The sequence below is a fragment of the Aedes aegypti genome, chromosome 1 (assembly GCF_002204515.2).
Source record: "Aedes aegypti strain LVP_AGWG chromosome 1, AaegL5.0 Primary Assembly, whole genome shotgun sequence".
Lineage (NCBI taxonomy): Eukaryota > Metazoa > Arthropoda > Insecta > Diptera > Culicidae > Aedes > Aedes aegypti.
Genome location: NC_035107.1, coordinates 105,080,260 through 105,105,873, shown reverse-complemented (window position 1 = coordinate 105,105,873; position 25,614 = coordinate 105,080,260). Strand labels below are relative to the sequence as shown.

The 25,614-nt window shown below is 38.3% G+C and overlaps 1 protein-coding gene across 3 annotated transcripts in view; it reads left to right on the top strand.

The window, feature by feature from the left end:
* The window catches only part of LOC5564399 (myosin heavy chain 95F), a 94,580-nt gene that overhangs the window by 48,139 nt on the left and 20,827 nt on the right, over positions 1 to 25,614 (top strand). For all 3 annotated transcript variants that reach the window (XM_021844401.1, XM_021844384.1, XM_021844391.1), the window contains exon 3: positions 18,273 to 18,610. In XM_021844401.1, coding sequence (XP_021700093.1) covers positions 18,427 to 18,610 — 184 coding nt within the window. In that variant the 5' untranslated portion in view covers positions 18,273 to 18,426. The remainder of the gene's footprint in view (positions 1 to 18,272; positions 18,611 to 25,614) is intronic.

The following is a 25,614-nucleotide window of genomic DNA, read 5'->3' as shown; positions in this document are numbered from 1 at the left end:
CGATAAACAAAAAAGTTTAGATCTTTCTTGAGTGTGGATCCAGCTTTCAAATAAATTTCAGTAATAACTGCTATATGCATGTTTTTAGATGTTGGAAAATCAAACAGGTCGTCTGTTTTCACTACCATTCAAAGAAGGAGCGTTCCAATTTGAAATATTTAAAAACATATTTTGATTCTTAGTAAATTTTACATTTCTTTGACTTTCCTGTGTCAAAGTATCGATGTATCTGCCACATGGCTTGCGAATGCAAGATGGCAATTATGGAAAATTATGCATTCAGTTAATAACTGTGGAAATGCTCGTAGACACTATACTGAGAAGTAGATTATTTTCCCGTGGAGATGTAATGCCAAGAAGCAGAAGAAGAAGAATCCCAGAGAATAGATAATCCTGGTGTAAATCCTAGGGGGGATTCAGAAATTGGAAGGCGATTTTTTTACATGTTATTCAGAAATTTCTTCGCAGATTCTTCTTAGAAGAGCCTTGGGTAGTTTTAGTAAATACTATAGAGATTCCTTCCGAAATACATTCAGCGACTCCGCCAGGTACCTCTAAAATATTTCTTTAGAGATACTCCCACTGCACTTCAGCAAAATCATCTTCAAGGTTAGCAAGCCTTGTGCCAGTAGGCATGTAACGCAAGAAAAAAAACGGAAACACCGCAATGATTATAGTGATGCTCCCGATTTTTCCAATAGACATTTTTCTTTGGGTTCCGTTAGAGTTTTTTAGGGACTCCTCTAGCGAGTTCCGAGGGATATTCCACTTACTGGTTTACGTTTGGTATTTTTTCCGATATCTATTATTCAAAGAAATGGACAATATTTTCCAAAGTATTCCAGAAATTCTTTCTGAAATTCAAGAGTTTTCTCCTGCAATAGTTCATCGAATATTTCTTAAGGAGTTTCATCAAATTATGTTTATGTGTTCCTTAGCGACATATCATGTTTTTTTTCTGATTCGAAAAATAAACATTGGAAATTCCCTGGAAGAATACTTGGCTAAATTTCTGGAGGAATCTGTGAACAAAGAGATGGGGAAAACTCTAAAAGGTATTCTTAAAGAAATTTTTGGTTGAAATATCGAGAAAATCCTGAACAAAAATATTGGATGGAATCCTAAGGAAATCCATAGAAGATACACCTAATAAATTTAGGTAGAATCTCAAGAATAATTCTAGAAATGTTCCAAACGAAAATATATGGAAAAATCATCAAAGAAATTGGTTGAAGGATTTCTTGAGAAATTTCTGGCAGAATCTCTGGAGGCATCCTTGAATGAATCTTTGGAATGGTTTTTGGAAGTATCCTTAGAGAAAATCCATGCATGAAAGATAATAATAAATTCCCAGAAGACTTAATTCCCTGGTTTTTGCTTGGTTCCCATATAGATTCGTTTTGTGTTTTTTCTCATGTATGTTGTCTTAAATATTTTATTTTCAGAAATGCATCAATAGCAGCCCTATATTAATGGTGATTTCAATAAACAAAAAAAGGAAAGTTTTATAAAAGATATGGGTTCCAAAATTGGTCACAAGATTTTTCGTACAAAAGCGACAGATTTTCCATCATGCCAAAATTAATCATGGACTAGTCGTAGTAGTTATTTACACTATACGCGAATTACTACGTGCTCGGTATTGATTGCTCGTGAAACGCAAGACCAAAGGCTTAGGTTGACGCGCTAGCATGGAAGGACACCAAGAGCTGACCTGACTCAATATGAATACAACAGATTTCTATTTTCTGCTGTGGTCGCCTGTCTTGTATGGTTTCTTCCTCAAGCGTTTTCTTTGAAGTTTTTTTTTTCAGTAGAAATGCGATATGTAAACCACACTAGTTGAGTTGTGAGGTGCTGTTTAAAGAACTCAATTCCCAAATCCCAGTTTTTTATTTTTCTCAAATATGAATTCTATATAACTTGGAAAATTTATGTTAAGTAGAAGGAGCAAAAATAATTGAAATCAGCTGGAAATAATTGCATAAAACTGCCTGTTGCAGAAAAATGCTTCCGGCCGTAGTTACGGAACCCACACGCATATTTACAAACACTCGATCGCCTTCCATTCAGTTTCCCTTTCACGATCTGTCCAGGATCATTCACCCGTAGCAGCGTTTACGGTTTGGGTGGTTGCAAGCTACGTATTATTGCAGCCTACGTTCGGCGCAAGTGCACTTTCATTTTCCTCGGAAGCTAGTTTACACCGTGTTTTGCACTAATCGTGTTTGGTACCTTGCATGGTTTGCACTTCGCTCTAATGGAACCAGCAGGACTTGCAGTCGTACACCATCATCATCGCATCGGCGGGAAGATAACCGGTCCGCTGAAGAAATTCAATTTCAGTTGGCCTACATTCTGTGCTGCAGTTAGCTAGTACGTGTGGAAGTGATTACTTCAGGAAAGTCTTTGAAAATTAATAGGCAATAAAATAAAGTTTTACTCGCAGCGGCATCACGTAGATATAGTACGGCCTGGACAACGAGCCACATGGATGGTAATGAAAGATGGTAATTTAGTTGAACAAGTTGAATACTAGGGTGCCAATGGAATGTATGGGAAAAATTTTGCCATCGAATTTCAAAAAATGGTAGTGCTCAAAAGTTTTGTCTCCTCGAAAAAAGTCCCCAAGCAAAATTTGAGCTCAATCGGACTTCATTAAGAGGACCCCCAAAGCGGTCAAAGTTTGGCTTTTTTGACCCATGAAAAATCTCCAAAGGGGGGTACATGAAATTTCCGAAATCGATTTTTTTTTTTTTTTGATGCCAGATGTCTTAGAAATGCATAAAACGTCGAGATCTGGTGTTATTTGGAAAATTTTTTTTTTGAAAAAATCGACCTTTTGGGACTTAGTAAATTTTTGAGTTGGGGGAGTGAATTGAATTTGAAATGAGCGATTTGAATTCAATTGCTGTGAAATTCAAGGCAATAGTATTGAAACATTTCCTATATCATTGTTGGCCACTGAAAGTATATTATATGTGATATTTCATTAGGGTGGTTCATTTACTTTCCATTAGGGTGGTCCTTTTTGTTAAAAAATAAAAAAAAATAAAAAAATGAATTTTAATTTAATATTGAAGACAATAGTATTGGAACATCTCTCACATTATCGTAAGCCATTTTCTACATTTAATATGTGGTATTTTACTAGGGTGGTTCACTTATTTTCCATTACGGTGGTCCTTTAAAAAAAAATTGAGAATTTGAGTGGAATAATAAATACAAGAGTAATTAAACATCTCCTATGTCATCGTAGGCCACTGTTAACAAATAATAAGTGATATTTCATTGGGGCTATTATCCTCAGTTTTGCATAAGGGTGATCATTTAATTTGTAAATTAAAAAAAAAATATTCTCAACAGATCTAACAAATCCACTTTGTTTGTATAGTTTTGAATCATGATTTTTCATTGGCATGCAACTTTTCGTTAATATATTTTCATTAAGGTTTTATTTTGAATAGTTAAAATAAAACGTTCCAATAACAATAATCAGTGAATTCAGTGAAGAACAACTCTAACTGCCATAATCAAAATACAGATAAAAAAAGGAATGACATAATTTTTGACGTATTCAAATTATGACAATAGCTTGATGGGCGACGATGAAGGGCAACAAAAGTGTTTAGTTTATATTTTCAAAAGAGATTCTCAGCCTTGGGCTTCTTTATTTCCGAAACAAAAGTACGTTGCCTTCTGCTTGCTATAGTACACGCGATTCGGTTGTGACAACGTAGGCAATTCCAGTTTTAACAATCAGTTCTCGTTTATTCTTCAAAGATGTAACAAAGTTCCTTATAGAAATTTCGTCGGAATTTCCTATGAGGTGTCCTGCGGAATTTCATTCTGAACTTTTCATTGGAATTTTCTTCGAAATTTACTTCGGAGTTTCTTTTTGAGTTTCCTTCGAAATTTGCTTTGGAATTTTCTTTGGAGTTTCCTTCCGAATTTCTTCTAGAGTTTGTTTCGGAATTTCCTGTGTAATTATATTTGGAGCATCCTTCAGAATTGTATTCGAAATATTATTTGGAATTTCTTTCGAAGCATTGGAATTTACTTTGGAATTTCCTTCGAAATTTCCCTTGGAGCTTTCTTCGGAATTTCATTTGGGATTTCTTTTGAACCTTTGAAATTTAGTGCGAAATATTCTTAGAAATTTCCTTTACAATTTTCTTCGGAATTTCTACAGAGTTTTCTTGAGAATTTCCTTACAAATTTGCTTTGGATATTCCATAGAAAATTCCTTAGAAATTTTCTACGAAATTTCCTTTTAACTTCCTTTTTTCATTGCAATTTGCTTCGGGATTTGCTTTGGAATTTTCTTTGGAATTTCCTTAGAAATTCCCTTTTGGATATTTTTCAGAATTGTCGTCGGAATGTCTTTTGGAATGTGCTTCAGATTTTGTTTTAGAATTTTATTCAGTTTTTTTTTTAATTTTTTTTTTCGGGATTTCCCTTATATTTTGAAAGTTTCCATCGAGTTTCCTTTGGAATTTCTTTTGAAGCTGTGATTTTTTCTTCGAAATTTCCTTAGAAATTCCTTTTTGAATTTCATTCGGAATTTGCTTTGAATTTTTTATGCAATTTCCTATGGAGTTTTCGGAATTTCCTTCGGAATTTCCTTTGGATTTTTTTCGGAATTTGCTTTGGAATTTTCTACGCAATTTTCGTCAGAATTTCCTCTTAAATTTGCTTCGGAAATTTCGTTGGATTTTTTTTAGTTTCCTTCTGAATTAACTTTGGAATTTCCGTCGAAATTTCCTTAGGAGTATCCTTTAAAATTCCTTTGTAGTTTTCTTTGAGGCTACTTATCAAATTTTCTTCAGAATTTCCTTTGGAATTCCTTTATTACTTCCTTCAAAATTTTCTTTGACATTTCTTTCGGAATTTCGTTTGAAGTTTACTTCCAAATTTGTTATAGAGTTTCCTCGGGATTTCCTTTGGAATAACCTTTGGAATTTCCTATGGAGATTTCGGAATTTTATTTAGAAGTTTTAATTGGAATTTTTTACGGAATTTTCCTTTGGACTGTTTTACGTAATTTTCATCGGAATTTCCGTTGAATTTTCTCGGAATTTACTTTGGAATTTTCTTCGAATTGTTTTTTTGGAATTTTCTCAGGAGTATCCTTTAAAATTCCTTTGTATTCTTCGGAACTTCATATCTCATTTACTTCAGAATTTCCTTTGGAATTTCTTCATGAATTTCTTTCAGTAAGTTGCTTCAGGAAGTTATTTTGGATTTCTTTGGAATTACTTTCGGAATTTCCTTCTTCAGTTTTTCAAAATTTTCTTCGGCGTTTCCTTTGAAATTTCTTTCGGAATTTCTTCTGGAATTGCCTTCAGAATTTCCTTTGGAATTCGCCTCGGATGTTCCTTTGAAATTTCTTATGAAATTTCCTTTGCAATTTCTTTTAGAGCTGGCTTCGGAATTTCATTTGGTATTTTCTGCGCAATTTTCGTCCGAGTTTTCTTTGGCATTTGCTTCGGAACATCCTTCAAAAATCCATTCGGATTTATTTTTCTGGAATTTCCTTTTGAATTTGCTTTGGAATTTCTTTCGGGATTTGCTTTGGAATTTCGTTTAGAATTTCTTTTGGAGCTACGTTCGGGGTTTGATTTGGAATTTTCTACGTTATTTTCGTCGAAATTTACTTTGCAATTTGCTTCGGAATTTCTTCTGGAGTTTCCTTCGGAATTCCGTTTGGAGCTTCATGCTAAATTTGATTCGGAATTTCATTTGGAATTTCTTTTGAAGCTTTGAAATTATTTCGGTATTTTCTTCGGAAGTACCTCTATAATTTTCGTTTCCTCTGGAATTTCCTTCGGTATTTCCTTCGGAATTTTCTCTGGAATTTCCTTCGGAATGTCCTCTGGAATTTCCTCTGGAATTTCCTTCGGAATTTCCTCTGGAATTTCATTCGGAATTTCCTTTAGAATTTCCTTCCGTATTTTCCCTAGAATTTTCTTCGAAATTATCTCTGGAATTTCCTTCGGAATTTCCTCTGGAATTTCTTTCGGGAGTTTCTCTGGAATTTCCTTCGGAATTTCCTCTAGAATTTCCTGCGAAATTTCCTCTGGAATTTCCTGAGAAATTTCGTCTGGAATTTCCTTCGGAATTTTCTCTGGAATTTCTTTCGGAATTTCCACTGGAATTTCCTTCGTAATTCTCTCTGGAATTTCCTTCGTAATTCCCTCTGGAATTTGCTTCGTAATTCCCTCTGGAATTTCCGTTGGAATTTGCTTTGGAATTTGCTTTGGTATTTCCTTCAGAATTTTCTCTGGAATTTCCTTCGGAATTTGCAAAACTAAATTGGAAAGGTCACTGCTTGATCTCTGAGATGAGTGCATCTGAAATCACGAAGCAGCAAGCGGATTTTGTATGAGACGAGGACTCCGAACTGGTTCAGCTTAGTGAAGTGTTGCATTCCGAATGAAAATCACGCAAAACTTTTCAAAAGGACCTTTCTAACAATGAGAGGCTTTCTAGAAAACTCTTTTGTTGTTAACTTAGTTACCTTCCATTTTTCGTCGAACATTACGCAAATATTATGTAGTAGTCCACACCATAATCTTTCGGTCTGTAGATATTAAGGTTGAAATTTTTACAAAGACACCATAATTAAGGAAAGTGGTCGAGACTTTTGCGAGAAATCATGGTTTCAAACTGTACGAAAAATGATGCACCCTAATGGAAAATGAGAGAAACTCCCTAATGAAATATGTTAACAGTGTCCTACGATGATGTCGCATATCAAATGGAACTAGAGGCGCATGAATTCAGAGGAATTTAAAGCCTCTCTAAACAAAAATGAAGACAATGGCCTACGATTATAAAAGAGGTGTTAAAATACTAAAAGGATCAAATTCAAAATTTCTTGATTTTTTTTTTTAAATTTTCGGCAAACACCAATGGAAAATAAGTGAGCCACCCTAATAAAATATCACGAATCTAATGAAGGAAATGCCCTACGATGATGAAAGAGGTGATAAAATACTATTGTTTTTGATATCCCATTCAAATTATGATTTTTCGACAGAAAGGCCCACCCTAATGGAAAATAAGTGAACCACCCTAATAAAATACCACATATTAAATGTAGAAAATGGCTTACGATAATGTGAGAGATGTTCCAATACTACCCAGACAACCAAAATGTACGTATAACGAAATCACCCGGAGGCTTTGTATGTGCAAAATTTCACTCATAAGATGTCGCGAAAAGGCCTTCTACGTACAAAAGTGGAGGCGATATGCGTGCATATATTAAGTGATGAATAATAACATACAATGCGAATGTATAAATATACTACCGAACTAACCTGTGATCTTATGCGACTTAACCCGCAAAGTGCCGGGACGGACCTAAAATTTTCAAAATGCTCGTTCTCAGTAATGCTCCAACCGATTTTCGAGATTTTTGGCTTTTAGTGAAGGGGAATAGTTGTACTAACTTTCTGCGTTGGTGCCGCCCCGCCAAAACCCTCCCCGTTTTTTGGAGATGCAAATATGTCTGTGTTTTTTCCCGTTTTTCACATTGAGCTGACCAAATAGCTCTGGTTCTTAATTGGATTCGTCGCCCAGTTACCTAAATCTTATCAGAGAGGTGCCGTTCAGTGAGGAGATGGTTACACACATCTCGGGAATAACTTGGCTCCGATGGTAAGTAACCTGGTTCTCCGGAAAATCCGGAATATTCTTGAAGATGGTCAATTCGTGGAAGTCGTCCTAAACAGCTGCGATTTTTTGCCAAATCATCAGATTTCATTATCAAAGAACGTAATAGATGATCGGAATTGCTTATCGACATGAGTGGCCACTATAACGGCCTCCGGAAGATCCGGAACATCCGTAAAAATGGTCATTTCGTGGGAACTATCCTAGACCACCGGGATTTTTTCCAATGATATCAGAATTGATAATTATGGAAAACAATGGACGATTTGGACTGTTCATGGACATAGGTGGCCACTATAATGGCCTCCGGAAGATCCGGAACATCCGTAAAAATGGCCATTTCGTGAAAACCATCCTAGACCACCGGGATTTTTTCCAATGATATCTGAATTGATAATTATGGAATATAATGGATGATTTGGACCGTTCATGGACAAAGGTGGCCACTATAATGACCTCCGGAAGATCCGGAACATCCGTAGAAATGGTCATTTCGTGAAAACCATCCTAGACCACCGGGATTTTTTCCAATGATATCTGAATCGATAATTATGGAATATAATGGATGATTTGGACTGTTCATGCACATAGGTGGCCACTATAATGGCCTCCGGAAGATCCGGAACATTCGTAAAAATGGTCATTTCGTGTAAACTATCCTAGACCACCGGGATTTTCTCCAATGCTGTTAGAATTGATAATTATGGAATACAATGGATGATTTGGACTGTTCATGCACATAGGTGGCCACTATAATGGCCTCCGGAAGATCTGGAACATCCGTAAAAATGGCCATTTCGTGAAAACCATCCTAGACCACCGAGATTTTTTCCAATGATATCAGAATTGATAATTATGGAATATAATGGATGATTTGGACCATTCATGGACATAGGTGGCCACTATAATGGCCTCCGGAAGATCCGGAACATCCGTAAAAATGGTCATTTCGTGAAAACCATCCTAGACCACCGAGATTTTTTCCAATGATATCAGAATTGATAATTATGGAATATAATGGATGATTTGGACCATTCATAGACAAAGGTCGCCTCTATAATGACCTCCGGAAGATCCGGAACATCCGTAAAAATGGTCATTTCGTGAAAACCATCCTAGACCACCGGGATTTTTTCCAATGATATCAGAATTGATAATTATGGAATATAATGGGTGATTTGGACTATTCATGGACATATGTGACCACTATAATGGCCTCCAGATGATCCGGAACATCCGTAAAAATGGTCATTTCGTGGGAACTATCCTAGACCACCGGGATTTTTTCCAATGATATCAGAATTGATAATTATGGAATATAATGGATGATTTGGACTGTTAATAGACATAGGTGGCCACTATAATGGCCTCTAAAAGATCCGGAACATCCGTAAAAATGGTTGTTTCGTGAAAATCATCCTAGAACACCACGATTTTTTTCAATGATATTACACAGTACGAACGTAACCTGTTTCATCGAGAAATGATTAAAAGAGCAGTCAACAATGCCGAGCGTTCTCTCAGTCGCATGATTGTTGAGCGTGGCTGGGTTTGTTTTGTGGCAGACTCATGTAAATTTCTAGTGGATTTAACTGAAATATATTTGGAAGGGCCCTGATTGGTTGACAGATGGACATATTTGTTTCAGCTGTTGGCTAACGCGTGTAATTTTCAAATGCCTGCCACAATTTTCCGTCGATGTCCGAATTGCGTGCTGCTTAATATTCACAAATTTATTATTTTTAATTAGGGCAAATGTACCATTAGTGGTGCACCTAAGGGAAAACTGCTAAAACATGGTGATAAAATCATGAATTATATGATTTTAGCGTATCAATCGCTAGATCTCAAATCCTTCTATCATTCAAATGTATAAAAATCACGATTCATTTGAAATTTCCCTGCAAAAAGCCTTGCACCAACAATAGGAACACTGTTCCTTTAGTGGAGGTATGTTTTAAGAATGGTTCCTTTAGTGGCGCAAACCATTGATTTCTTATGGGACCCTCCACTATAGGTACTGATGCACCACTGTAGGTGCAAAGGAGCAAAAAATTTAAGCAAAATCATTGTTTAAAATAGGTTTATGGTTAAATTTCATGAATATTTTTCGATAACTTTTATCATTTTCACATCGTACATCATAAAAAAATATCGAAACATGTCAAAACACACTACCTCCACTATTGGAGCTACCTCCACTAAGGGAGCGTTTGCCCTATGATTTGGATTATTCATGGACATTAGTTGCTACTATGAAGGTATCCGGAAGATCCGGAACATTCGTAAAAAACGGTCAGCTAGAAGATCCGGAACATTCGTGAAAATTGTAATCTCGTGAAAATCATCCTAGACCAACGCGATTTTTTTCCAATTATAAAACATAATGAATGATATATATTTGTCATGGACATAAGTAGTCACCAAAATGGCCTCCGGAAGATCCGGAACATCCGTGAAAATGGTCATTTCGTGAAAATCATTCTAAGCCACCATGATTCTATCCAATGATATCAGAATTCATAGTTAAAAGACAAAATGGATTATTTGGAATTCTGATATTATTGGAAAATACGCGTTGGTCTAGAATGATTTTCACGGGATAACCATTATTTCGAATGTTCCGGATCTTCTGGAGGCCATTATAATGCCCACTAATGTCCAGGAACAATCAAAACCATCCGTTATGTTCTAGAATTATAAATGTTGATATCATTGGAAAAAATCGCGGTAGTTTAGGATGATTTTCAAGAATTGACTATTTTTAAGAATGTTCCGAATCTTCCGGAGCTAAATCATCCATTATATTCTGATTTCATTGGAAAAAATCTTGATGGTCTAGGATGCTTTTCACGCAATGACCATTTTTACGGATGTTCCGGATCTTTCGGATGTCCCTACAGTAGTTACTAATATCCATGAACAATATAAATCATCCGTTAGGTTATACAATTATAAATGATGATATCATTGAAAAAAACCGTGGTGGTCTAGGATGGTTTCCACGACATGATCTCTTTTTTACGGATGTTCCGCATCTTCCGGATATCATTATAATGGCCTCTTTTTTCCATAAATAATCTAAATTATCCATCCATGGCGCTGGTCAAGGATGATTTTCACGAAATGAACATATCAACGGATGTCTCTGGTGACCACTATATAGGGAGACTTACGGCTTCGGCACCATTCGACTATTATCGGCAACCAAATTTCAAACGCCAAATTCACAGTATTATTCTATCAAACCACGTCAATGAAAACCTTCAAATGATTCTTTGTTCTGTCCACTTCCAACTGACGAGATTTCCGAGACTGAACAAACAATAACGCCAGAGATGTCATCAATTCAAATGAACACACCTCAAAATGCAACTGATTTGGAGCTGCCGAAGAGATTCACCAGCAGATATTATGAGAAAGTTGCCGAACAGGATGGTCTAGGATAGTTTACACGAAATGACCATTTTTACGGATGTTCCGGATCTTCCGGAGGCCATTATAGTGGCAACCTATATCCATGAACAGTCCAAATCGTCCATTGTATTCCATAACTATCAACTCTGAAAACATTGGAAAAAATCCCGGTGGTCTAGGATGGTTTTCACGAAATGGCCATTTTTACGGATGTTACAGATCTTCCGGAGGCCATTATAGTGGCCACCTATGTCCATGAACAGTCCAAATCGTCCATTTTATTCCATAATTATCGTGGGGACGGACCTGGTGTAGTGGTTAGAACACTCGCCTCTCACGCCGAGGACCTGGGATCGAATCCAATCCCCGAAATAGTCACTTATGACGTAAAAAGTTATAGTGACGACTTCCTTCGGAAGGGAAGTAAAGCCGTTGGTCCCGAGATGAACTAGCCCAGGGCTAAAAATCTCGTTAATAAAGTCAAATCAATCAATCAATCCATAATTATCAATTCTGATATCATTGGAAAAAATCCCGGTGGTCTAGGATAGTTTTCACGAAATGACCATTTTTACGGATGTTCCGAATCTTCCGGAGGCCATTATAGTGGCCACTCATGTCGATAAGCAATTCCGATCATCTATTACGTTTTTTGATAATGAAATCTGATGATTTGGCAAAAAACCGCAGCTGTTTGGGACGACTTTCACGAATTGACCATCTTCACGAATATTCCGGATTTTCCGGAGAACCAGGTTACTTACCATCGAAGCCAAGTTATTCCCGAGATGTGTGTAACCATCCCCTCACTGAACGGCACCTCTCTGATAAGATTTAGGTAACTGGGCGACGAATCCATTTGAGAACCAGAGCTATTTGGTCATCTCAGCGTGAAAAACGGAAAAAAAAACACAGACATATTTGCATCTCCAAAAGACGGGGAGGATTTTGGCGGGGCGGCACCAACGCAGAAAGTTAGTACAACTATTCCCCTTCACTAAAAGCCAAAAATCTCGAAAATCGGTTGGAGCATTACTGAGAACGAGCATTTTGAAAATTTTAGGTTCGTCCCGGCACTTTACGGGTTAACTTATGATAACAAATGTTGATTTGACAGCTGCTACGGATTGATTCGACTTACTTTGTACGAGTGTGCGGGACGAAAGAAAATGTTCAAATGAACTCAGAAAAAGTAAGAGGTTGTTTCCAAGATACGACCGCCAAGTTGACGTTGGATAACGTTAGCCTCTTCTATTTCCTGGCTTGGGACCGTCACGAACTTATGAAAGTTTTCTACTGCTAAAAATCCAATTAATTTTCACACTATTTGTTGCATGTCAATTCTGATTTATTATAGACATTTGTGTTAATACAAAATAATCACTTTACATGTATTCAGAAGCTTAGTTCGTTATATTGAAGAATTGATTTTTAAGTGTAAACTTAATCATTGTTAGTTTGGATCAATTAATTCAAAATATTTGAATCATTCCTTAACAATAGAAAATATATTGTATTCCGACAGCACTGCAGCAGCGTCTTCGGAAACATTCTCAAATTGTCGTTTTGTCAATTATTCATAACTAATCAGAGATGAATTATAGCAAGAATGTGGTAAACACATTAGCAAATATAACACAAATAACTCTTTAGTACACATTTGTTAGCCCTGAAAAGGGCCGATTGAACTGTGAGAATCGAGTAACTATTATTTAGTTCACCGACAGTTCTGTTGCTGTGAGAATTGCCAATACTGTTGCGCTTCATGGTAGAAATATTTTCAAAACTCTTTCAAAATTGAATTGTCGTCCTGAAAAGGACGGTTGGGTTTGGATATCGTCGATCGCCATTCCATGCTCAGGTTTGATGGATTCAGTGCTAGTTTTGAATTCTGGTTTCGGTGATGGAGGTGATTTAACCTCAAAATCTGTACAGCGTACGGCCCTGCCACTTCAGAGCGTAGCCGACAGAATTCTGGATGATTTCAGCACACCGCGGGTTTTCTCGTAGATGAGACCGAAGGTACGCTTGACGTCACCACGGCGAGCCAGACGGCGGTGGTTTGGTGATGATGCAATTGATGTTGTCACGCAAAACCTTGCGATGACGCTTGGCGCTTCCTTTTCCGAGTCCGGTCTATCTTCGGCAACGACTGTAACAAAACTGATGCTTGGCCGCCGGCTCGGCTCCTTTTATGCGGTACGCAATGGATGAATTCTTCTTGCTCGCTCGCTGTTCACTGTTCGTCTCGCTCGCTCGCAAGAGAAGGTCATAAAAGGGACCGGCAGCCGCGCACATTCAATCATTCATTTGTTTCAATCCGCCCAGAGAACACTACGACGATGGCTCTACCAAGCAGACTGCCCGTAAGTCCACTGGTGGAAGCTGCCCCACGAAAGTCGCTCGCTAGAGCGTCTTAGCCACCGGAGGAGTCAAGAAGCCGTATCGCTATCAGCCAGAAACGGTCTCTCTGCGTGAGATCCGTCGCTACCAGAATTCGACGGAGCTGCTGATCCACAAATTGTTTTTCCAGCGCCTGGTCCGTGAAATCGCTCAGGACTTCAAGACCGATCTGCGATTACAGAGCTTGGCCGTCATGGCCCTGCAGGAAGCGAGCTAGGCCTATCTTTGAGGCTACCAACATGTGCGCGATCCACGCCAAGCGTGTGACCATCATCCCGAAAGCCTTCTAGCTCGCTCGTCGTATCCGTGACGAACGAGTTTAAATTGAATTGGGACACAAGCAAAACGGCCATTTTCAGAGCCACAACAATGCATTCCACGTAAAAGAGTTACGGCTAGAGATATTTCACCAATTATTATTAATTAATTTATTTATTTAATTGCCAATTGAAATTTCGGATGATTAGTTTTCCAGTGAAATGGCAGACAAAGTTTTACTTAGGTTCCCGTCGGGCGGCGGTAGCATTTTTGCAGTCTTCTCTGTGCGATTATTTGGTTTCGATCAACAATTTCTTACCAAATCAAATCATCAACGAAGCTGTTGCTGATAAGTTTTAGCTTTCAAATCGACAAGTTTATACTGATCGCTTTGTCATGCATGTGGTTAGCGACGACGACGACAACGGCATTATTCAATCATCGCTAAATGCGAGGCAAACCGGGATCCTCATTCTAGTGCCGTCCCCAATTTAGGGAGTCGATGCCGGTTATGGACCCTTTGCGTATTATGGACCCCCTACAGAAAAACATAAAATTAACACTCAAAGCAACTTTATTCCTATGAAAATCCACCGGGGGAACTTCGATTACATTGTTAGTCAGCAGTTTCAGGCACAATATTTGGTTCGAGACGCAACAATACAGATATTTGAACAGTTTTGTAAATGAAACCACACAAGAGGGTCCATAATACGCATTTCCAGGTGGGTCCATAATAGGCTCGTCGGCAGCAAGCCGGATTACATGGGAATCAAATGGAGGGTCCATAATACGCAACGTCAAATTTGTAAACAACCCTATTATGGACCCCGGGAGGGTCCATAATAGGCATTCGGACAACAGTTTTTCAAATACATATTTTGCTGGAAAAATCGAATGGTTTTGTATGTTTCATAGACGTACTATGAAGTAAATACATTGAATTTGTTGTTAGACTCCACAAAACGTATATGCGTCTGAGATATCATTGCGGAAAAGCGTCTAGAATGAATTTCAGCTACTAAGGGGTCCATTACTAGCATTGAAACCCTATCTCTCATGCACACAATGTCGAAGATTGCCCTGCAAGAGCGCGATGGGAAATTGATTTCTTGGCCCTGTGATTCTCGAAAAGCACTAATGTTGACGCTAATGAAAGATTGCATGCAAATGACTGACCGAAATATGAATCCATCACATCCATTCACCAGTAATGTCGCTCTTCACGGTGTAAAATTCTCATAACTCTCTTTCAAAATGAAATTGTCGTCCTGAAAAGGACGGTTGGTGGTAGTCACAATCGATCGAACTGGGTTTTCATTCCATTCTTAGACAGAAACACACCAAAAGATTACCGAAGACGATTTAATTAAAATGCGGTCGTGCGCGTGCGCGTGAAGTGGAATTTGATTGGCTTCGACTGAACACGAGATAATGGAGAGAAGTAAGAAGAAGACCGAAATGGGCGTTTCCATTTGAATGACGAAAGTGGCTAAGATATCGCGCAATGATGTCTGTGTCAGGAATACACAAGAAAAATGTGCTTTTCTATGAAAAATAAGACATGCTTCGATATTTCTCAATTTTTCAATAGTTTAGTCATGAGAATCAATAGTTTTCATCATTGGAGTAGATTCGTAGAAAGATTTCCAATCGATTGGTGCAAGAATCTTGAAAATCTATCCGGGCGTTAGTAAGTTATTAACAGTCAAAATCTAACCACTTTTCGTGACGCGAGCGATTTTTCGTTTTTCGAAATTGTACCCCAGTATGTTGCCGTAAGACGTTATCCAACGTCAAAAAATGTTTTATGCGAGGAAACTAATCAATCTGACGAGTTTATCCACGGTGTTTTGTGGGTTTGATGTAATGAGTATGAATAGACGAGTTGCAACGTGAACTTTCATGCGATTTCTGGTTGTCGGGGTATTGTCTTCAATATTCAATTAAAATTCAATTTTTTATTTTTTTTATTTTTTAACAAAAAGGACCACCCTAATGGAAAGTAAATGAACCACCCTAATGAATTATCACATATAATATGCTTTCAGTGGCCAACAATGATATAGGAAATGTTTCAATACTATTGCCTTGAATTTCTCAGCAATTGAATTCAAATCGCTCATTTCAAATTCAATTCACTCCCCCAACTCAAAAATTTACTAAGTCCCAAAAGGTCGATTTTTTCAAAAAAAAATTTTTCCAAATAACACCAGATCTCGACGTTTCATGCATTTCTAAGACATCTGGCATAAAAAAAAATTCGATTTCGGAAATTTCATGTACCCCATTCATGATTTTTCATGGGTCAAAAAAGCCAAACTTTGACCGCTTTGGGGGTCCACTTAATGAAGTCCGATTGAGCTCAAATTTGGCATGGGGACTTTTTTTGAGGAGACAAAACTTTTGAGCACTACCATTTTGTGAAATTCGAAAAATCGATTTTGATTGGTACCCTACTGTACACTCGCCTGAAACGCGAAGCAGCAAAAGTTGGACTGGTGGTGACCTGTAAATTCTTGGGGTTTTCGAACGCGATTTTCAGCGGAGTACAGGAGAACGGTGCGAAGTGACGAAGGATGAACGGCGAGCTTGCCTAACTCTAAGGAGAATCCAGTATTAAGAATATGGCTAAATCTGGAAGGATACGATGGGCATGTCATTGTGAGAATGCCAAACAGCAACCCTGAGTATATGGTGTTTGCTTTGGTTGGTACAAGGAGACGTGGAGCGCACCGAGACGTGGAGCGATTTGGCGAGCGTGGGGCAGTACCAAGGATGGAGAGATGCGGCAACGAATCGAGTAGGGGAAGGGGTGGTAAAATGAACAGGGGTGGTAAAATGAACAGGGGTGGTAAAATGAACACCGTACCTTTTATCGAGAAAAAACAAATTTCGATGAATTTGTATCACGCACGGACAACTTAGAGCATAAATTGGAGTGTTCGCGTTCATACGGAGGTCAATAGAAGTGAAAATATCAACGAAAACTAAAGTTTTAGAAAACCACATTTAAAAATTAGAACTGACCTAACTTTTAGCTCGAAAGTCTTGAGATTTTTCAGTGAGGTGAATATCGTTATGAAATGATGTCAAATATGATACCTTTAGAATTCTTTTTGAATGGGTTACATTCAATAATGGATATATTTTCAGTAATGCAACGAAAAATTTCAGAAATATTTGTTTTGCTCACGTTTTATGCACGATGTTCATTTTACCACCAAAAGCTGTTCATTTTACACACATAGTGCAGGTAAAATGAACATTTGCACCGTTTTTTTGCTAGCGATAAAAATATGTGAAAATTTAGTTATTTTAGTCTGAGTTCGTGTTGTTGCTATAGAAAACATCCCTGATTTTGATGATGTGCGATAGAATTTTACAAATTCCTAGTTTTTCTATCAGAAACAAGATGATATCCTTAAGGTGTTCATTTTACCACCCCTTCCCCTATGTGACTTGAAATTGTTGATTCAGTGTTATCTGTTTAGATGTTAACTAAATAAATGAATAAACATAATCATTACGAATCATGATTATGTACAACACGGCCTGCAGAAGACGTTAGTTTAAAACGTCAAACACGAAGGAAAACGATGCACTTAGGAAACTTAAATTATCATTTAAGACGTAGTGGATGAGTATTTCTCCAGTGTTACGTCTGTAAGTCTGTGATCTTGAAATTTTAAGGTTTTCGACAAATGTTCAAAAGTTCGGTAGCTACATTCCTTGTTTGTAACGCCGTGTATTAAGTATTTACAAAATTAAAATTGAATCAGTCTACTTTAGTACCTTGTTATTAATGAGTAGTTTTCGAACTACTTTTTTTTCTATCTTTATTAACGAGATTTTTAACCCTGGGCTAGTTCATCTCGGGCCTTCGAACTACTTTTTTTATCTAAAATAATAGCCATTGCTTGAATAGTATTTGAAAGTCCTAAGACTTCGCGTGCTAAATCTTTAACGATTTAAAAAAATGTACACTTTTGTGATACTTCTAACGTCTATACTCCACGACCAATTAGCTAATTATAACGTTCCTCAAACCATCACACATCTTGTATCGATAGATACGCTCGTTACAAGCGGGGAGCATTACACGTTCTATGTCCCACAAACCTCGATAAATCTCAGTATACAACATCTATCTGTATCAACCCCGACCTGGTCGCTGCTCTCCCACATCCAAGGTCGTATCCATTGAGTTCCATCACTTCATTTTGCGAGCTATTTTCGCTGTCATTATCAGATTGCATTTCTGGACTGTTAGTAACCCCGTTTCGCTCTGGGTATCGCGTAGCTCAGTGTCGACCCGCCAGCTCACCAACCAGCTGTGATGACTAACTCGCACTAGACGTGTTCACAATCCATTGCGAAGTGTGCTATGGAAGTGGACATTTCTGCCGCTTGAACATCCCTAAATCGTTCGTCTTATCTAGCGAAACATTCCCCGATAGCAGCCTGAGCAGTAATCTTATCATCTCGTATGGTTCTCTTTTACCTTTTTACAGAGTGCCGAACCACAGTCATTGTGATCGCCAGGACGGCCAGGTTGTGGCTTGGGTGTGGGCAACATACGTGGGCAGTGGACGGCAGGAATCGTCACCATTGCTGCAGAATCCTGATTGTGTCGTCACCGTGAGCCAGTAGGCCAGCGCCACTACGATGTGGGACTCCCAGCTGGTATGGGCTCGGGACTCCCAGACGGGGTACATCCAGGGACGAATATCGGAAATCGGTGCCCACGAGTATGAAGTGCAGCCAGTGGATAGCAAACAACCGAAGCGAAATTGCATCCTGGAGGATATCTTCCCATCGTGCGAAGCCATCTCCGATCACGATGATAACTGTAAGTACCATTTTCCTAGGCATAGTAATTAGATCTACGAATTTGTTTCATAACGTAGAATGTAGTGATTCATTCTGCGTGCTGGTTTTCATAGTATTGTTACTAGCAGTGAGGTTGTAGCAACCGTAAAGCGGTGTGCCGTCATGCTTGGACGTATATACACTACCCACCAAGAGAATGGTATCGCTTCACTGAGTATTGCAACACTCGTTTCGAATATTGCAACATCCTCGAAAAGTTTGGAATCGCTACAACATACGCTTAACTATAATTCTAAACTTTTAGGGGGGGTTGAAATTTTGAAAATGACTTGCAGTACTAGGCAAAGCGATTCCATACTTTTGCCAGGTAGTGTACATATGTGACTGTGTTCGAGGAGGGTATCACAATAACTGCGAAGCTTCGTGGCACAAAACGCAAGAACTGCACAGCAACAATAGCACTACTAATGTGCTACAGCCGAGAAAAACCCTCGGAAGCCAATAATGAAAAAGAACAATTGTAAAAGATGGTTTCACCACTTCGACTTGGAGTGTGTGCCATTGCCATTGAGGGGGCGTTTTTAGCATTTTCTTATATGCATGTCACATGGTGCAATATGTTGCCATGGTTTCTTTTCAGTACACGGTGTGAAGCTGCAGGTATTTTTCAACGATTGTTGAACACAATTACATATCAAGATTGAATTGAAACGTGATGTGATACTTGTTTCACATTTCCAGGGATTAGCTATTGCGGAAATTCTAGCAATTACAAATATTGCTTTTGTTTGACTTACCGATGACTAAAGCGTTTTGTTTATTAGTCTGACATTGTCTTATCAAAAACAATTGATTGCACTTATGAGGAATGGTATCGTCTTCCATAGACGAAACCACTTCAACTGTTGGGCAATTCGACTTATTGTGAGTACACTTCAACCTCTTTTTGTCGGTTGTGCTAGTTTTTCCTGTCTGTTTCAAAAAATGTCATATCTTAGAATGCCAGTTCTCGAATGCAACTTTCCCGAAAATATGCACCACTTCATTTTATTGATTATCGAATTATATTGATCTCGACTTTATTGGCATCAAGTGTTTAGTCGAGAACTTTTTTCGCACTAAATGATCATCCCACTGAAGTTTGCAGTATTTTACATCTATATATAAATAAAAATGGAGTGATATTTGTATGTCACGAAATAACTTGGGAACGGATCAACGGATTGATGTAAGTTTTTCATTGTTGCACTCGACAAGGGATGCGACGTGTTCGTGCAAGGAAAAAGTTTGGGAAAATCTCCGGAATAATCGGGAAAACGGGAGAAGACTCAGGTGTCATTTTGTATGGGGGATTACATGACGTTTTGCAACAGCCTACTTGATGGCAAGACGAAGTTTGCCGGGACCACTAGTGTCTAATAATATTTGCATCTTTATACACTTGATACAACTCGTGATTCATAGTGGATGGTCTGCGTATTAGTACAATGTTGACAAAAATTCCTTTGTTTGCTGTGAGAACTGTCACAACATTGCTTTTGCTGTGAGAATGCAAATATAAACGGAATGCAAAACATTCACTTCCTTGTTGGACTGACGTTGACCAAAAGCTCAATGACGTCAAAAAGAGTCCGTAAAAGACCGTCGCAACATGTCTTTTCACATCGTAGGCAACGTCGTTGTCACATGTCACAAGTGTTCCAAGGTAAACAAATTCTTAAACAACTTCAAACACATCCCCATCAAACAGTACCTCAACACCCCAAGATGTTTTCCGGGAGATCCACAAGGAGCTCTTCCGCAGAGTTCTTCTGGAAGTTGTGGTAAAGTTTATCATCAAAATCTTCCGCAAGTTCTTCTGGAAATTTTTCTAGAAGTTCTTCCGGAAGTTCCTCTAATATTTCTTGTGGAAGTTCCTCTCAAAGTTTCATTAGCAATTCCTTCACATGTTCCTCCGCAAGAGTTCATTCGGATGCTTCTTTGGTAATTTCTCCAGAAGTTTGCCTGGGATTTTGTTTGGAAATTTCGCTAGGAAACTCTCCAAAAGTTCATGTAGAAGTTTCTTCGGAAATCCTTTAGAGTTCCGCAACGAATTCATCTGGAAGTATTCCCAGTTTTGGGATTCCTCTGCAAGTTTCTCTAAGATTTCTCCTGAAAGTTCCTCTTCTTCTGGAAGTTTTCTTCAGAGTTCCGCCTCAAGATTTCCCAGAATTTACCCCCGAAATTCATCTAGGAGTTCCTCCAGATGTTACTCGAAAAGTTCTTCCCGAACTTTTGCTAGGAATCGGGAAAGAGTTCCTGCATATGTTTCCCAAATTCGGAATTTCTTCTAGAAGTTTCTCTAGGATTTCCTCCGGAAGCTCCGGAAGAGTTCCTCTGCAAGTAATCTTAAGAGTTCTTCTAAAAATTCCTCTGAGTTCCACACGAATACCTCCAGAAGGTCAGTTAGAAGTTGCTCCAGATGTTCCGCAAGGATTGTTGCCGGAAGTTCTGCTAGGGGGGCCTTCCTTAGCCGTGTGGTTAGAGTCCGCGGCTACAAAGCAAAGCCATGCTGAAGGTGTCTAGGTTCAATTCCAGGTCGGTCCAGGAGCTTTTCGTAATAGAAATTTCCTTGACTTCCTTGGGCATAGAGTATAATCGTACTCTAGAAAGGTCTTAGTTAATAACAGTGGAAGTGCTCAGCTAAGCTAAGCTGAGAAGCAGGCTCTGTCCCAGTGAGGATGTGAATGCCAAGAAGAAAAAGAAGGTTCACTAAAAGTTAGGAGTTCTTCCAGATATTCCGCAAGGATTTTCTCAGGAAGTTTCATTAGGAGGTCCTTCCGCACGATTTTCCAGGATTTCATCCGGATGTTGGCCAATGAGTTTCTTCTTAGAGAGGTATCGATTTACAGAACGCAGATTCAGTGTAACTGCAATCCAATGGACCATCGAGGTAGCCTGTAAAACCGACTTTTAGTATCTCTAACTCGATATCGAGATACGAAACATCGAGTAAGGGAGAGTTGACTGTACAAAACTCCAGGGGAATCCCAAATTTATAAGGGAATTCTGGAACGAATTCATTTCCATGTGAGTAATTCTTTAAGAATTTCATGCAGGATATCTTCTACTCTTAAAAAAACTTCATAATTTTTGGATGAATTTGGGAATAATTTCCTGAAGATCTTTTGGAGTAGTTCTTTACCGGATTTCCTAAAGTAATTACCTGAGAAACTTCTGACGTTATACCCTGAATTGCCCTGAAATGATTCACTGAAAAAAATCCAAAGGAAACGCTAAAGTAAAATAGAGAAATGCACAGAAAAACTCGCGGAAAATTGCAGTAGGAACTCCAAAATTGTTGCTTGCAATTTTTTTTGAAAAACTCCCAATAGATTCAGATACAGAAACTACTGAGCGAGTTCCTTTTAAATTTTCCGAGGGAGTTTTTGAAAGCATTCCTAGATAAGTTTGTGAGGAATAGTTGGAGCAATATTTTGAAGAATCTCTGGAGGAATTCTGATAGAAATTACCGGAGTAATTCTTTAAAGCATTCCCTTAGTAATCCCTGGAAGAAATTCCGAAGTACATCTAGTAGTTCCTCTAGGAGTTCCTTTGAAAGTTGCTCTAGGAATTCGTCTGGAAATTTATCTTGGAGTTGCTCTTAAATTTCTTGTGATTTCCTCCGGGATTTGCACCTGAAGATATTCTCAGGCGAATTCCAAAGAAATTCTGAACGAATTTGTAAAGGAATTCTGGAATAAACTCACATGGCAAAATTTCTTGAAAAAAAAAAAATCCTTCCCAATTCCTGGATGAATTTTGATATTTCCTATCCAATTTTCGATTTTATTCCCTGAATGATTCACTGAAAAAATCTTGAAGAAAACGCTGAAGAAATTCCCAGGGATGTTTCTAGAGATTTGTTTTTAGAAAAATCCCCATCAGATTCACTACAGAAATTACTGAGAGAATTCCCTGGGAAGTTTTTAAAGAATTCCTAGAGAAATTGCAAGAGTAGTTCCTTAAAGCACTCCCGTAGTAATACTGGAAGAATTTCTTAAGTGTTTTCTAAAGGAATACGTGGAGTAATTCCCTGAAAAGTTTTCTGGAATAATTCAACACACAGATTCGGTCGCTTAGCGGGTTCCACCGAATAACTTGCATCTGCTTCCCAGTCACTCCACGTTCTGCTCTGTCGCCACCATTGTACCAAAGTTCTCACGGTTCAATTGCTGGAGATAATGCTTGAGGAGTTTTTAGTGTGTGTGATTCTTGTTAAACTCCCTAGAAGCACTCCTAGAGATATTACTAAATGTAACTTTGGCGGAAGTCCTTTGAAATCCCTGGATACGTTTCTGAAGAGTTTTCTATAAGATTTAGAAAACATTTGATTTAGTATTTTTAATTTCCTGGATCCTTGGATTGAAATTTGAATTTACGAAACATTATAATCGTTTAGTTGATTGATCTAATATATTTAATTTTGAGTTCTTGATCTCAAAATCCTTATTTGATAGCAATGACGGTTTTTTAAAAATAAATATATATATTTAAGATGTATGGTTCCAGAAATGGTCCTAAAAGTAAAACCCCGGAAATTGATCCAGGCATTTATTTGGGCGATATGATATGTATGTGGCGTATGGTTCCTTGACCCTCCCACTTTTTCTGGGGAACGGATGCAAGGGACTAACGGATTGTGATGTTTTCGTAGCCAGCATAAAAATTGCGCAACACTGTGCTTTGAAGCTGAATGTCAGCTTAGCCCTACGGTTTGAGCATTGTAATGCTGGCTACGGCAACGTCGTGTTGGTTGGTTTTCTTGATTTGGCTGCCAGTTCCTTGAGCGGATGTAGGTGTGGCATAAGGCATAATTTCAACTAACCTAGATTATTTGAGCAACAAAAACAGAGGATCACAATTTTCGAGAGGCAAATCATTCTGAACTAGTTGTACTTTACTTATGTTTCGCCAGAACAGGTTCAGTAAGTTTTGGAAACTTTACAAGGGATGAACGAATCTACTATTGCTGTAGAAGTCTATCATGTGACACATATATTTTTTCTGTTCTAAAATCGATCAAACATAATTTCATATTGATTCTAAGCTTTTAGAGGACACAGGGTAAAGGGGGTGGCATCTCCATCTTTTAGAATTATTCCGAAACATCAATCTTCATGGGTTTGCAAAACAAGATGAAAAGAAGACATAACAATGACATCTGGTGACAGTTTCTACTTCTGGGCATATTCAGGGAAGAAACATCTGGTGACATTGGAAACTTACTGGCATATTTCAGGGATGTGGCGCCCTCAAAGATGTGGCCACATTTAAACTGATTCTGAAACCTTCCTTGTGACACGTCAAATGTTATTCTGCTAAACAAGTTCAATCGAAGACACAACAATTACTCCTGGTGACTATGGCCATATTCTGGCATATTCCTTCCATTTCAGGTGTGGTGGTGCGCATAGAAGTTGTCACTCATGAAATGATTTTGGATCCTGTTCTAAGGCAAAACAAACTTCATTGTTTTGCAAAACAAGTTCACTTGAAGGCATATCAAAGACTTCCAAAAGACAAATAGACAAATTCCTGGGATTTGTCAAGAACCTGGTACCCTCAGGGAAGTGGTCAATATTTTATTGTTTCGAAAACTTTTTTGTGACATACCAAATTTCATGGTTCTGCAAAAATAGTTCATTAGAAGATAGATCATTAACATCTGGTTGAATCTTGGCCATTTCCTGGGATATTCCGGGAATATGGTGCCTTCAGAGATGTGACTGCTTTCGAACTCATTCTAAGACCTTTATGATTAACAAATTAGTTTAATCCTGCATTTGGCCTTTTTGTAGGATTTGAATAAACTGGAGCCCACAGGGAATCGGCTACAGTTCATATGATTCATAAAGTTTGCCTGTGGCACACCACACCTGATGGTTTTGCGAAACAAGTTTACTTATAATGAACTATTAATGCCTTTTGGTGACATTGGCCACCTCTTGGGATATTCCAAAACTCTAGTTTCCTCAAGGATGTGGCCTTTTTGAAATCATCTAGAAACCTTTTCTGGGACACTTCAAATTTTATAGTTTATGAAACAAATTCTTTCAAGGACTTCGAAAGGCTTTCAAGAAATATTGGCCACTTCCCTGAAGTATCACATTCCCGGAGTATGACAGTAGTTTACCAATGCAGTGTCTTCTGAAGCCATTGAAATGTTTTTTAATGAACTTAATTTGTAAAATTATGAACTATTGTTAGTCGCAAGGAAGGTTACAGAATCATTTCGAAAGTGGCCATCGCCCTGAGGGCACCACATACCCAGAAAAACTGTTTTGAAAAACTAAAAATGTTGGTGTGTCGCATGGAACAATTCAGAATTATTCTGAAAGTGTATAATCGTATGTATGTATCGCCAATAGATGGCGAGTTATACTTCCGAAATATAGCTAAGAGCATCGTTTCCGGGAGTATAACGGCAAACATATGATCCGTTGTTGAACAGTTTTATCAAAACTAGCCGGGCGATTGACGAGGTACAGTATTTGATACGCCGGAGTAATCTCTCTGTCATTGGGGAGCTTCATTCTGTGCTTTTTCTTTTACATTGGGTGTATCCATCCAATCAGTGGGTATTTCTTCATCATCCCATACCTTCAGAAGAATGAGTCCACAGCTTGGCCGTCATCATTTCCTGTTTATCGTTCAACATATACTGAAAAACATTTTTCAGCCCATTGCTGTTTTGTCGGTCAGATGACGCCATCAATCGTTACATAGAACCTTTGCATATTGTTCTGGTCCATGCTATCTTACGGTTCAGCTAGATTTTTCCATGTTCCGCAGTTGATTCATATTTATTCAGATCCTGTACTGCTCTCAATCGAGTTCAATATTGGTGGCTTTGATCTCTGGTACTTTTGTCCGGTTTCTTTCCTAATTTGCGCCTATCTTGGCATTGTATGTTGGACACTCTCCGTAGGCTTTCAAAAGTGTGTAACGCGAAGTGGATACACGAATCTGTTTTTTTCCGTC